A 14,875-nucleotide genomic window follows, 5' to 3' on the forward strand; every position below is an offset into this window, starting at 1 on the left:
CACTGTGAGTTCGCATACTTTTCGCTGAATTAATTTGCATATACCTCAAAAAGAGAACTGCTTATTATGATAAAACGCTTCCAGTTTTTTTTCTCATTTTTTTAACAACTAACGGAATAAACGACAAGTATAAACGTAAAATGTCCACTGATTTAGTGATCATTTAACTTACCCGACAGGACCCATTTTCACCGTACCTGGTTGAAAATGGCGAATTTTCTCTCTGACAGTACGCGTTGACTGCTGCAAACTACGAGAATGCTTTTTGGAAATCCGCTTTTACACATATCAAGAATTTCCGCTCTGAATATGTTGAAAAGGGTTTTTTTCCGGCGGGCTTCCTGGTTTTGTGGTTTCATGCATTGTTCGAATAATCCAATCAGAAATCGAATTTTGATTTGAATACTTGAAACGACTAACGGCTTCAATTTTCAAATAATAGATTCATTAATAGAATCTAGGGGGGTACGCTTGACCTGGTTCGACTGTAATAGTTGGCCAGCTCAGTTGTCACTCGTTGTTTTTCCGGCACAACTGATGTTCCAAAGAGAATTCGGGCGAAAGATGGCATCTGTACGACCCCCATTAGGAAAATATATTCAATTTGTAAGGTGTTATCAGATAAGAACCCTCCCTCCCGTGTAAGACAAATTGATGATATCAAGATGTGCCGAGACTGAGATGCTCGACGTTTTTGATGATACAGTGCTGACTCAACTGATTCTTCGCAAGGTGAGATTGGATGTAGGTCTGGGAGGCACCTGAAAAATGCTATCAGCAGCAATTAGTGAGGACTCTCCCTTGTAGCGAGAATTTTGTTCTACTAAGCGGCTTCAGCGTATGGGACATATGGCAGTGTAACATGTTGGTATGAACATATGAGACATTAACGCACACTGACATGCTGTTTAACCATCTTTAATCGAAAATACAGAAAAGTACACAAAAATGGCTCTTGTTCACGCTACTAAATAAACTATGATTTTTTCTTTTACCTTTCAGCTTAAGAAATAAAACTGATTTGATTACACACGTCTTTTTTTTTTGTAGCTATTTAGGCCGATGATACTCAACCGATATGAAACGCTTTATTCATCCGACTAGCCTGTAATCCTGTTGCGTAGGGGTAGCTTTAGAGTCCATATACCTATCTTTTGAAATTTAGCTTAACGGAATTCCGTAGAAACTAGTCAGTTACATAAACAAGAGAAACATCTGCAAACGTGTAAAATGATTGAGTTTCAACTACTTTTGGTTTAGTGAGGTAGTCGAGTTAGTTAGTTGCATTTATTTACTGACGGATACACGATGTACGGTCGTGTTATGAATAAAATACAAAAATGTAATAAAAATAACACATTTCAATACTAAAAACGCCAAAACTAAAACTATTTACAGTGACCCTAAAACAAAAACCCTTTAGCCATACCGAGGAAAAAGAAGTTCTATACATCGCCAGCTTAGAATATTTTGAAAGCTGACCTGGAATTAGCTGGGTCCAACTTGACAACGGAACGAATGTTTCACAAAATTCTTGTCGCCACTTCCATACATGTCAGCCGATTTCGTATTTTCACACTCTTCTTTCTTCCTTCAGCCGTTGAAATTTGGAAAACAATTACACACCAAAACAATATATTTCGGCTAAACCTGAGAATAAACTAGGAATATCAGCTAAACAGCTGCGTGTTAATCAGCAAATGAGCATACAAAACTTCAAACTTTTCCCAGAGAAAAAGCCGACGCGCTAGTCACATTGTACTTGAGTAGCAACCGTGTAAACTTAGCAACGAGATATGTAAATGAACCCTTAAGGGTATTATTTTGAGACAAAAGGTGAAACAAAACCCGAAAGTCTAAAATATGACTTGATCTGCGGTAACTAAGAATCAGTTCTTGTCAGATGAACACTTTGGTTGGTCATTACAAGGCGATAGCTTTTCCATGATATAGTTGGTAGTTGCAGTAAATGTCGCAAAGATGGACAGCTTTGCTAACCAGCCGATGCCAAGTGCTCCAGCGCTCTGGAGTGTTGCAAATATACTGGTAGAGCCAACTACTCCTCCGTAAAAGAATGACTGAACGAAAGCAGCCACTGACCCCGCAGCAACTCCGACAGTGGTAAATCCTGCCCCACTAAGAAGGAGAGGAACAGCTACTACAGCTGTAACGCCTGCCACCACAGCAACCTTGAGATTAGTCCAACACCATTCCTCCTCCTTTGGTTTTGTCTCTTCACCTGTTATACACAGAAAAATTAAGAACTCAGACTCCCACACGACTTCCCTTTGACATCAATTATGCTTTATCTGTGGTTTTCTTCACCACTGGAAATTTTCATATCCATATCCATGTTGTGATAGAGCATCCTGTATAAACACTGTTATAAATAAATAAATAAATAAATAAATAAATAAATAAATAAATAAATAAATAAATAAATAAATAAATAAATATAAATAATGGATTTCTTTCTTTCTTTTTGGCTTCGATACCAGTGTCTGAATTAAAAAAAAATAAACTTGATAAGCAGATCAGATACGTGGAATTATTCGGCAAGACAAGCTTACTGAAATAGCTAAACGGTCACGAATGATTGAATGAGTAGAGTGAATTGTCATGCAGTTAAATCATCTGGGTCCTCGATTGAAAGGGATTGAAGAAATTGTAATATAAATATAATTATAGTAAAATTGACATAAGCAGCCTTGTAATCGATGATGTGAAGCACGAACATGAATGGCTCAATGCTCGCCAGAGATTGAATTCGGATTTGTTGAAATTAGCATGGTTAGACCCCAACTCAAACTTTCGCTTTCAATTTCATGCCTCGTGAACAAATTTAAACATCATATTGTTAGGATTTCAAAGTCTGTGCTGACGCACACAAACTTTCCCGTGATCTTTGAGAAATCATCCTTAGTAAACTGAAACACATTGGGTCACATTGGCAATCTCAACGGTTTCAAAACTGCGCAAATATCAGATCGAGAGAATACTGGTTAGCTGTACGTCTAGTAATTAAACTAAGTACTGACCGCCACCGTCGGAAATGAAGGAAGTATGATTAAAGTAAGCATTGCTTGGATCTCTTTTCGGCGAAATTTACGACAGAGAGTTTCAAACCAGAATGCGTGTAATTCATTTCGTATTGTTTGCTTCAATCTAATATGCGCACTGATTCCACTTTGATCGCTGGGTCTAAAATATATATAAAAGCTTACTGTATCCCATGACAGAACAGTTGTTGTTCGCTGCTTTCTTACCTTGCACAGATGAAGATATGATAAGGAAAAAACAAAGCCAAGTTGACGAAATAGCCTTCATAGCTTCACCAATACACCTTATGCAGAAAACATGCTTCGCTGGCAAATTTTGCCAATCCAGGGACTAAAATGCTACGTGGCACACGGTTAATGCTTCCGGTGTCGTTGAAATACATGCATCAAGACCGTCGTTTCCGGTTAGGATTTCAGTGTATTGTGGGACGGAAAGTGAGCACAAACTCCAACGCTCGGCCGATACCAGTTTTTTTTTCAAATCGATCTGGTACCAGCACGATATTTACCGTTATTTGAAATTTTTACTATATCAATACCGATATTATGACATCATTACTCAAGACTTTTCTGTGATATTTCACCTACACTCTAAAATCACTCTCTATGGTCCGTAAACATTAAACAAAAAGCACAAAACAGCCCTAGCAACACTGTTTCACCTTTAATTTTGTGATACTTCCTGGTTCAAACTCAGTGCAACAGCACATACACAAACGGAAAAATATTGGTTCTCTGCACTCAAACAATTTTAGTATTGAAATGAACCAAATTGATAGCAGGGCTGTCACTACGACAAAGGGCTTACTTTATTATAAGAAATAAACGATACATGTCAAAAGAAAATGACTTCGTTTTTACGAAAAACACGACACTCCTGAGTTTTACAGGCATGTTTCGGCAGTTGCCTCTGCCATCTTCAGTGTTGAATGAACAACAACTTTTAGTGAAATTTAAATGCCGCGGGGGGGGCTGGGTACTCCCATAAAAATTGGCTAGGGGTGTGTGGCCCGCTTCCCAAAACCCTTACCCTATTTATGGAGATGCGGTGTTGTAGTGGTTAGCGCGTCGGACTTTCGATCGGACGGTCGGAGGATCTGAGGGTCGTTGGTTCGAGGCCAGGATAGTCTCTTCATTGCTGTGTTGTTTCCTTAGACAAGAAACTTTGCTCCACATTGTCTCTCTTCACCCAGGTGTATAAATGGGTACCGGCAACATACTGCTGGGAGTAACCCTGCGATGGACTAGCATCCCATCCATTGGGGAGTATCAATACTCCTAGTTGCTTCATGCTACGGAAACCAGGCTAAGCTCCGGCCGTGTGGGCCACTTAGGCTCTTGTGCGACTTTACCTACCTTACCTTATTTATTTATGACCTGGCTAAAAATTTGATACTCATTCTATGACCTGATAGGTCTGGTCAACTTCAGTTCAAAACCCCCTGGAGCCCAGCGCGTGACAGGAGCGCGTGACAAGCCGTTGCGGCATGTACACAGTTGCCGTAAGCATCATGATGAAGAAGTAGCTCTTTCAAAAAAAATAATAATAATAATAATTAATAAAATAAAAAGGAATTCAAGACTAGAGTGCAAAAGTCGATACCCTATTTATTACCAACACGGCGGCAAAATGGCTAAAATCAATACCCTATTTATGACCAAAGCGGCTGAAAAACCATACCCTTTGGGGCTGTACCTATATACCCCATATAAGGGAGTACCCCAACTCCCTCCGCGGTAAATGCAAGTGAAATTTCAATAATAATAGCAATAATAAAGACTATAACAATAGTAATTCAAAATTAAACAGAAAGTTTTAAATTAACATGTTTGACCTGTGCGTTAAGTGTTGGTTTGTCTCAGACTATGTGCAACGCCTCTTTGATTTTAAGAGCAAACAGCGAGGATGCCTGATCGATGATGGCAAAATTGTCACGGGAGCATGCAGAGCGACATACTGACGAAGTCTCCAGAAGCTTGAAGATGTGTGAGGCCCTGTCCGTTTCCAAGTGTTCTCTTACACGTGTGTTGAAATGTCATCATAAAGGCAATTATTGAAGGCATTTAGCTAGCAAAGCAAGACAGGCATAACAACACAAAAGTCTTAGGATTAGTATTGCCGGCAATTCAGGTGTGAACATCGCAAATTTGTCTATTCGCGGAAGAGACATTATTAACTACTTAATTAATAACCGAGAGTGAGGTCATTACGGGAAAATCTCAAACTGATAACAGACGACAAAAGAGACAACCCAGAGCATGAGGATGTAAGAGAGTGCCAGGTATACTCTTTTCCATCAGTTGCCCTTAGTCCTTAGTGTTATTTTGTCTTAAAATGTGAGCTTTGTGAACTTAATTTGACCACTTGAGAAGCTGTGTATTGATGAAGGCTTTGTTGATCGTTTATGGAATTTCTGAGCTGTTTCATGATTTTAGATTTTTATTTCAGTACAAAGGGCGTGTACATTAAAACCACAGACTCACGTGGTCATGTTTCTGATGTTTGATGTACACCCGGGGATGTACAGCGCCTACGAAACCTTAGATCCTGGAACCTGACGACTGCGGTTGATTCAGGAATAACGTAAGACTGATTTCCTGCAGGAAAAAGACATGTTTTGGGCTATAATTAACGATTATTCTAGTTAAGATCGGTGACTGCTTTTGTGACTGCGCATACGTCCTGGGCATCTCGAGATACTCGGGTTTCCTATGGGTGGTGCCTACTAACCCAGAGATTTTTTGCGCGGCTTAAAACTACACGGAGAAAGCAGAACTTAGCAAGTGCTCTTGGTATCCAAAATTTCGGGGCAACCATACATTTTTCAAAGATAATAAAGCTTCAATTTGGAAAAAAACGCCATGCATTGCTTTGTATTTTACTGTTTTTTTTTAAAATAATTGTTAGTACTTAATTATCTCTAAAAAAATGGGTGGTTACCCTCAATTTTCTTTTCGGATTTCAGTAGCCCTTGCTGAGATCTGCTTTCCCCACATACCCATAAATCACACAAAAAAACTTTTTTTATTACCAGGGACCTTAAGGTCCTTAAGAGTGCTTGTTGTAGGAGATGATAGATAGCCGGCTAATGAGGTGTGTAGTGTCGAGTTGACAGCCATAGTCATTCCATATCCAACTGTAGCGTGAGTGGGATATTTTTTATTATTATTATTAAAAGCAACTAAGGTTTTTTCTTACTAGATTTTGCTGATTTCGATTTTTAAGGAAGACCAGAAGACGTTTTAATTTTCAGCGGGATTACCGCGTGACGTCTCATTCCTCGTTTCATACTTTGATGTTTGATGAAGAAAAAATATCATAAAATAAAATGACATAAGCAGAGCTAAGATGGTCTAAAAGGAACAACAAACAACTTAAACAGACCAAACCATTTATTGAAATCTTACAGAACGAAAACTTCATACATTATCGGAATCCAAAAAAACAAATGTTGGCCTGTATCTTAACGTTTGGTGTTACTTCAAGATGAATGACTTGGTTCTGCAAGCTGGAAAGAAGGGAAATAGATCAGCAGGTGCTTTGCTTTGGCTATTAACCAACAGTTTCTCCAATGTCGTCAAATCCATTGATGTCGTTGCAGCTACATCTTTGATGTCGTTGTTTCCCATGACCGCGATAGACTCGATAAATTTGGGTGCCACGCAGCAACCCGCTGTCCAGAGAGAATTTGGGCGCACGATACGATCTGGATCCAATGGATCGGGAAAATACTCAATCTGTGAGCAAAGGAAAAGTTATTCAACCGTCAATTTTTTTTCTTATTTAAAATTTTTGCAATAACTCTTAAAATTAAGTGACTGATATTTCATTTTCCCTAAAGCGTTATCGAATTTTAGCTTCTATTTTTTTAAAGGATGAACCACACAGGCGACGAGGATTTGACTATGCTTTCAGCATTTTTCATGTTTTCAGTTGCCGTTTTGACATAAAAAGGGCTGTTTATGACGTGTATCTAGCCTGCTTATCTTACCGTGCCTGGCCAAAACATCTTCACCTTTCAACGGGAGCACAGCAACGGTTCATGTCCATGACTTCCTTTTCGGAAGATCTTAATCGCTCAAGAAAATCTAAATTTTCTTCACAAAATGTTAGCTCAAATTTTCGTAACACAAGAAAACTAAATCCTTTCACTTTCGGGGAGGGAAATATCGCGTAAAAATTATGAAATAAGGCCAGTTGGCATTTTCGCAATACAATTAAAGCCAACAACAGCTCAAATTTGGGAAAATAACATTCTATTTCCTAAAACTTTCTGCAACTCAAAATATTAATTTTTGACCACTGAAACTGACGAAATAATCATAAACATCTGATCTTTAGGGATTTTAAAATAATAGTGATATATATATATATATATAAAAAACAGTGTGCCATTATTGACCTTACTCATATTTTACTGACGTTACAAAGATAGTAATTATAAGCCTCTTATCTAAGATGATAGGTCTCGGAACACGGGGATCAGTACAAAGTGCTAACCGGTGTAAACATACAACCACGACTGTAACCACAACGAGAAAGTTGTTGAAGTATTTTAAAAGAACGCCTGAAAGCCCTTGGCCGAAGGCATAGGCAGTGGTTTTTCAGATTAGCGGAAGTAGGGTAGTTAAAATCTTTTTTAAATTGGTCATGAAAACACTCTTTCGACCTTCCATCGTCGTGTTGAGAAGCCTTCGACAAAAAGTATCTGGGTTTCCGGTTTCCTGCTACTGAGCAAGCGCAGTAGTAATTTATCACACTGAGTGTGCGCTACCGGATGTCGTGAATTTCAAGACATGAGGTAACCGCTGTTAGCAGGACCTAATCGATCTAGCCGCTGACCAAAGACCGTAGGCTCTAGGAACGCGGATACCGTAGGATGCAATGATTAATCTCTCTTACTGTGTGCAGGGTCAAACGTGGGTCGCTGAGGGGCGAGGCGGGTAAACACAAAAATAAATGTTTACTCATTTACCACATACTTACACCATACTAACACACTATGGGCGTCATGTTGCCGACCTCATCTTTGCGGTTATTCAGTTTCTATATACTGTGAAGAGAGCCAACCTTCCCTGTTGTCTCCTGGGAGTCCAATATCAAAAATTCCTTCATCGTTTTAAGCTATTTATTACACTTTATTTCGAGGACTCTCCCGAAAATAACTTTAAATGATCAAACACCTCCTTTTTAAACATTTTGAGATAAACTAACAACCGAGTTAGGAACCGAGTTGGCAACCGAGTTAGGAACCGAGTTAGGAACCGAGTTGGGAACCGAGTTAGGAACCGAGTTGGGAACCGAATTAGGAACCGAGTTGGGAACCGAGTTAGGAACCGAGTTAGGAACCGAGTTGGGAACCGAGTAAGGGGTTGGCAAGCGAGTTAAACAAACTTTGGGCGATTTGGTTATTGATTTGAGACAAGTTTTTGGCTGTTTTTTTGTTGTTGTTGTTGTTGTTGTTTTTCAAAGTAAATCGTCTTTGTATTAGCCTAGCATCAGTTCCGATCAGCACTTTAACTCTAAACTAGGGGTTTCGCCTGGTTAGAAATAGAATGCTCTATTTGAAGTTGAACCAAGAATTTTGAAGTCAGTCAGGTTATAGTCGGGATGACCACTCATTGCTCAACAACTTTCTTGTAATAACTTTGTTTTAACCGATCTAACAATGAATCAATGAAGCCGAGTTTACAACGAAACCTAAGCCATGTTTTTCTAAGGCCCAGTTCAGACGCCGAACTTAATTCAAATTAAGGTCGGCCCAAATCACGAAAATCGCGCCTTCTGATTCAGACGCCGAACTTAATTTACTTGAAGCAAAGCCAATCGAAATGTCAGCGGTTTTTTATTTTTTTATTTTTTTATTTTTTATTTGAAATACGTTATAATAATTTATGCATTAGGTTCGGCTCATGAAAAGTTCGATGTCTGAATCAAAACCGTTCCAAAGCCGAAATTCCCGGCTGAGCCGTTCCAAATTGAAACAGCCGTTCTCAACTGATTCTGACGCCGGACTTTTCATGTACATAATTCGAGGTATTAGGTTCGGTTCATAAAAAGTTCGGCGTCTGAACCGGGCCTAAGACTAAAGTTCAAATGTGAACGAGAGAGGCACGAGAAAGAGCGGAAAAGATATTGCGAGCCCCTAAAAGAAAAGGACCGCTACGCAGCCTATGTGTAGCCTCTGTTGGCGTTTTCATCTACTCCCGCTCCTCTCTCCTCTCCTTTGCTCCTTTTCGCACCGCATTACGTTTCGCGCGCCCCACGCTGTCGCGGAAAGAAAGGTTTGCTGAATTCAAAGGAAACAAGCAAGTCATTAAGCGATTTAATGCTATTAATATGTACTTGAAATCTGGATCGTGGCAAATCTCAGATATCGAAATTAATTTTAAGTCATGCAATGGTCTCAACCTCAGGTTTTCACAGACTCATAATGTCAGGAAAGCTCGAGTGGCCAAATACATAATTGTTTATCGCCACTTTTAAAAGGGCCGCCTATCAAAAGAAGTATTGCCAAAACGAGCAATTCGAACGCGATTTGGATGATTTTTGGCCAAGATATTGTAGAGCGAGGGTCTTTGATTTTAGCCGTAAATAATTTATTGTATTTTATCGTGTTTTGGAACCCAAGAAACGCAACAGCTACAAACTCTTGAGAGAAATCCTGTGGTGTGCCATTTAAAGCTTGACCTCGATAGATTGAAAATCGCCATTTAAAGCCATTTAAAGCTTGACCTCGATAGATTGAAAATCGCAGTGAACAAATATGAAGACGAGATACGAACCCGAGGCGTTCCTGGAAAGTTGGTTATGCTGTTTTCAGCCTTCGGCCATAATGTCCTGTCGGCGATGAATTACTCGAATCCGTTTTTATCTCCAAAACGTACGCTGTTAATCGGTACGGTTTCGATCTACCTGAAAATTGCTGTGTTTCTGAACCACAATGGTGACTTTCAGGAATGAACCTGGCAAAATCAAACAATCGCGTGAAAGTGTGGCCAGCTGAGGTGAAAGACGGCGACTTAAGGAATTTACTACATAAAATAGAAGGTTTAGTGAGCCACAGGAGACCTTAAAAACCCCACAGTCTAAGAATGTACGGTGTTTACGTTCTGGCGTAGATATAATATTCATACAGTGAGATTATGGACACTTTCTACTGATGAATTCCAAGCTGGCAACTGTTACAGGTACGCAAGAAGTTTTTCTATCCCCAGATGAAAGAAAACGCCAATCGGTACATGTATATCTAATCGATATATGGGTTCCTAACTCGGTTCCCAACTCGGTTCCTAACTCGGTTCCCAACTCGGTTCCTAACTCGGTTCCTAACTCGGTTCCTAATTCGGTTCCTAACTCGAAAGATAGGTATCCTCAAACATTTTTACATCACTGTTATATTAGAATGCGATGATATTTAGTGACACAGGCATACTGATTTTTTTCTGAGTATGCTTGTGTCACCAGCTGAAAGAATACGTCTGCTATCCTTTTCTTTCAGTTTGTTTCAGCACCAGTTAGATCTATTATTTTCATTTCGTATTTTAAGGAATGCCCATAAAAATCTTGGTCGAAAACATGAGCTTAGTGTATTCAGCCTTGATTAACCTACCGCGGGCAGTGTCGGGTCTTGCGTTGGTTGGGAAGCACCGGCTTTAAGTCGATATTTCGATGTCCCAGTCAACATGTACATGGTTCCCCCCTTCGTCGCGCACGTCTCTGTGTATGTCTTTATTTTGTCCTCAAAGGATTTCCAACTAGCGCGGTTAGAACCACTGCCGTACTGTGGTACCGCGTTAGCGTACGTGAAAGTGGCTTCCATGTAGGCAACATCGTACGAGTTGATGTAGCAGGGGTTCAAGTGACCTCTGTCAATACCATGGGGGCCAGTTCCGCGTCCCGCGTACAAAGCATTGGAGCCCTGCTTCTTTAGACCTGAAAGTTTAATTACTTCAATAAACATCCAATCTCTCCACCCCTGTGAATCGTAAACCCGAATGAATAAAATGAATGATAACATTAAGGTCTTAGGAGGTAAATGGCAAAGAAATGTTTTTTTAATTCGTTTAATTGTTTCGTTGCAGTATTTTACAGCTCCAGCTAAGTCTGTGTTTCCTTTTTGTCATTCAGATCTTTGATTCAGGAACCCCACCTCGAAGCAAACTGTAATATACTACATAGCTTTGGGCCCCGCTGGCAGGCATATATCTTTGCTTTGCTTTTATTCACCGATCCACTTGGTCGTCGTGGACAGTGGTAGCACACAAATTTTCTTGTACATTTAGTATTTATCCTGTGCTTTACTGTGAATCTTGGTGACAGGCAAAGATTCACAGCAAAGTTATGCGACGATCAATTCTATCTTTTAATCAGAACGGATAACTTCAAAGCAATCCCGGGTAATTTTGAAATGTAATGTACACGAGGAGTGAGAAATGTGATAGAGGAGGAGGATTAAATGAACCGGATTTATCTTTTGGTCTTGGAGAATTTCGTGCGTGAGATGGTCATGGTGTTGAGTTTGTTACCAAAGAGCGCACTCAAAATAGTTTTAAAAATAGTTTTAATAGGTGTCATGTCTGTCTGTAAAGCATGAACAGGAATCAGCAGTAATCGAATGAAGCGGCGGGTACTTAGGGGTAGGAGATTATAACGACTTTTTGGCTCCGGGTGCCGGGAATTTGAACAAGCCAATTTTCAAAACAGCCAAACGCCCGGAAGTTGCCCTGGGGGTGGGGGAAGAAGGTTGAAGTTTCGAATTCATCAGTGCATTATCACCTTGTGTGCTCAGTCAGTCACTGTTAGGGTGATCCTGCATAATGAAATTGCTCTGAGGTAAGAATACGATGCGGCAAGTAAGGGCCTGATCACATGGAGGTTGGGGACACCGGGAAAGTGAGGTACCCCGCCAACCGTAGCCCAAAAAAGCTAGCCTTCACAGCCAACCCCGGGACACTGGGGTGAGGTTTAAAACGCTATCCCGGGTAAATCGCCGACTGGTCCTGCTCGAAATCCTTTCCATTAAAGTCGCATGTAACTTTGTATTCCTTACTATATTTCATCAGAAGTTACATTCCGCCCGTTCCGTATTCCATGCCCTGACTTTCGGATCGAGAATGGGGAGGGAGGGAAAGCATTGGTTTGATTTGGGCTGACGAATGATTAAATCTGATGACGCTTTTTGTTGTGTAATTGTTTCGAGCAGGACTTCAGCTTGATTCAGCAGATCACCTCGATTATCGGACTCCACGCTTAAATTGTCGCTGACACCGTTAACTTCTTCAGTACTTTCTTCACTTAAACTGTTTCTTCGGCGTTTTGAAGATGAAATTGACGGAAAAGCTCGCCGGGTTTGAAGCGGTTGGCAGCCATGTTGCTTTGGAGTTCTTTGGGGGAACTCAGAATTAACCCCATCTGGGCGGGTTACACCACCTTCAGCGCTCACCCCAGCTAAGCGGGGTATCCGGCAAGGCTGATCGGCAACCCGCCTCGTTGGGATACCCCACTTCTCATGTGAGGGCGATCAAGGGAAAAAAGAGAGATTGTATGGAGAGATTGGTTACCCCACCGAGGCGGGGTACCTTACCTTCCCGGGGTCCCCCACCTCCATGTTAACAGGCCCTAATTTCTGAACACGAACACACTTCCTACTGAATGACTTTCCCCCAAGATCTCACTTCTGAAAGGTGCTTTTTAGTTTTTTAAATTGCCCAGTTTCTGACTATTCGGAAGAATTAAGCAGATCTTTTCAAGGGATAAGGAAATCCAAGTTAAAGATACTGGGAGTAAACGCACAATTTCAGAAAGAATTAAGCAATCATGATTCTAAAATGTTTGAAAATGAGGCTTACTTACAAGATTTTACTTTAATAACGATCAGTGCGTATCATTCCTCTCCTAAGATCGCGTAGAGACTAAACTCGAGTCGTAGGTGAATGTTCCATCGGCTATCCGAACGAGAGAAATGGTGCGCTATGATCTGCGTGCCAAACTACAGTTTGATTCCTCTTTACGACGTTTCAAAGACATGATGCTATTGTAGTTTTTCTTATCGTGTCAAAATTATCAAAACTAAACTGAGTTCTTAAAAGTTTAGAGGTAGACGTTACTGAATGCCGGATACAGTAAGCTTAAGCCCTGTTTTTCGCTTATATCCCATCTTACTAACTCCACCCGCCCTGCCCCACAAGTCATTTAAATTACACGAGCTCGACATTGTTAAGGGGTTTGGGGTTGGGGAGGGGACACTCATCGTTTTCGCGTACCGGGTTTCTGTCGCGTGCGTACGAAGGCATTGCAAATATGAATTCGTCCTAACCCTTTAATCATTGTAGCTTACAGCTATCTTAGCCGTATTTCTAGCTAAGCATACTGACCATGTTAAAAAAGTAGTTGTTGTTATTATTATTATTATTATTATTATTATTATTATTATTATTATTATTATTATATGACAGTTTTAAAACACGTATGGATGTCAAACCTGCGGCGTCGAGCGTAACCTAGGGAATCATACCACAAGAAAATACGTATTCTAAAATTATGTGCCAATGATAAAATTTAAAACTATACAAAGGAAAAAATATAAAGTATCCGTTATTAGCTATCGATGTTATCACGATTGAATTGTAAATAGGTTTTTTTACTATTATTTTTTCGACTTTCCTTGGAATATTTTAATAAAGAGATCTATTATTTTTTGAATAAAGTTTAAAAAAATCTATCGATGTAAACCCATTAGTGCGAGAAATTTTGGGTTGCTTATGACGTCATTTCCGTCATACCGACCACCCAACCGTACTTACGTACTTATGCTCCTTCATGTTATCCAATGTGAAATATGACACTCAAACCCTGTGCCGCAACCCGTGTTTTTTTTCGGCGAGAAGTGGGATGGCCAACTTCTTTAAGAAAAACAAACGAGAATTTTGAAGAACACTAACAGTTATATTCCTTGAATATTTCGACAAACAACATGTGTCGAGAAAACAGGCGACTAATAAGGAAGTTTGAAATCCGAGAGCAACTGAGAGGGCGAACAAACAGGCAAAATGTCAGTTGAAAACAAACATGTGGTGGGTAAGCAACTTGCAAGTTGCGAGACAATTGTCGGTAATTTTACATATTTAACATATTTCAAACTAAACACAAATACTTAAGTTGTTGCCTTACGACAAATGTTCGTGGATAAATTAATGTTGAACATTCACAGAGCTATTCACAGTTATGAATTCAATTGTTTTGAACATTTTGTGTTGGACTTAAGTTAACGTGTATTATAAATTCATTCGCAGCCCATATTTGTAACACGCAGTAAACGCTTAAATATATTTCGAACCACAACCAAACATTATTTCTCTTGTATTCTCCTTTTGTTAACATTTACTTAGAGACTAGAATTATTTTTGTAGGAGAAATATTCACAGACAGAGTTATGAATATGCCATTTTACAGTTGTGTGCTAAGTGACTTGGCCTTTAATTTCAATTGGAAGTAAGGCTGGGGGTGACCTTGTTTTGATACAAATCTCACTGCTTTTCATGTTGTTCTTATGCTAACTAGTTTTCATTTACTTAGCACACAACTGTAAAATGGCCTATAGAGCCTTTTCATTCACGTGACTACTGGCCATATTGGTTTACCAAAGCGAAAAAGTATTTGCGTAAAAAGAGTTCAATTTCCAGAGATTTAGTTTGGGACACCAACATGGCCGCCATTTCTTTGTTTTGGGACACCAACATGGCCGCCGTGACGTCATATGAAAGCACTCTACTGTTTTGAACATTTTGTGTTGAACTTGTGTAATTCATTCGCC

General features: G+C 39.8%; 2 protein-coding genes and 1 pseudogene across 3 annotated transcripts in view; all 3 read right to left on the bottom strand.

Moving 5' to 3' along the window:
* LOC146489182 (tauropine dehydrogenase-like) overlaps window positions 1-14,875 on the bottom strand; it is a 90,368-nt pseudogene that overhangs the window by 13,827 nt on the left and 61,666 nt on the right. The gene's annotated exons all lie outside the window — the stretch shown is intronic.
* On the bottom strand, window positions 903-3,434 carry LOC146489183 (interferon alpha-inducible protein 27, mitochondrial-like). The gene is made up of 2 exons (XM_085107056.1): window positions 3,267-3,434; window positions 903-2,239 (listed from the first exon to the last, which is right to left on the bottom strand). The coding sequence occupies exons 1-2, from the start codon at window positions 3,325-3,327 to the stop codon at window positions 1,890-1,892; spliced, it is 411 nt and encodes a 136-aa protein (XP_084963182.1). The 5' UTR covers window positions 3,328-3,434; the 3' UTR covers window positions 903-1,889.
* LOC146489184 (uncharacterized) overlaps window positions 6,222-14,875 on the bottom strand; it is a 31,274-nt gene continuing 22,620 nt past the window's right edge. Inside the window, exons 3-4 of the mRNA XM_085106926.1 lie at window positions 10,673-10,995; window positions 6,222-6,797 (exon numbers count right to left, since the gene is read on the bottom strand). Of these exons, the coding sequence (XP_084963052.1) occupies window positions 6,537-6,797; window positions 10,673-10,995 (584 nt within the window). The 3' untranslated portion in view covers window positions 6,222-6,536. The remainder of the gene's footprint in view (window positions 6,798-10,672; window positions 10,996-14,875) is intronic.

Source organism: Pavona decussata, unplaced genomic scaffold, assembly GCF_977016875.1.
Source record: "Pavona decussata unplaced genomic scaffold, jaPavDecu1.1 SCAFFOLD_6, whole genome shotgun sequence".
Taxonomy (NCBI): domain Eukaryota; kingdom Metazoa; phylum Cnidaria; class Anthozoa; order Scleractinia; family Agariciidae; genus Pavona; species Pavona decussata.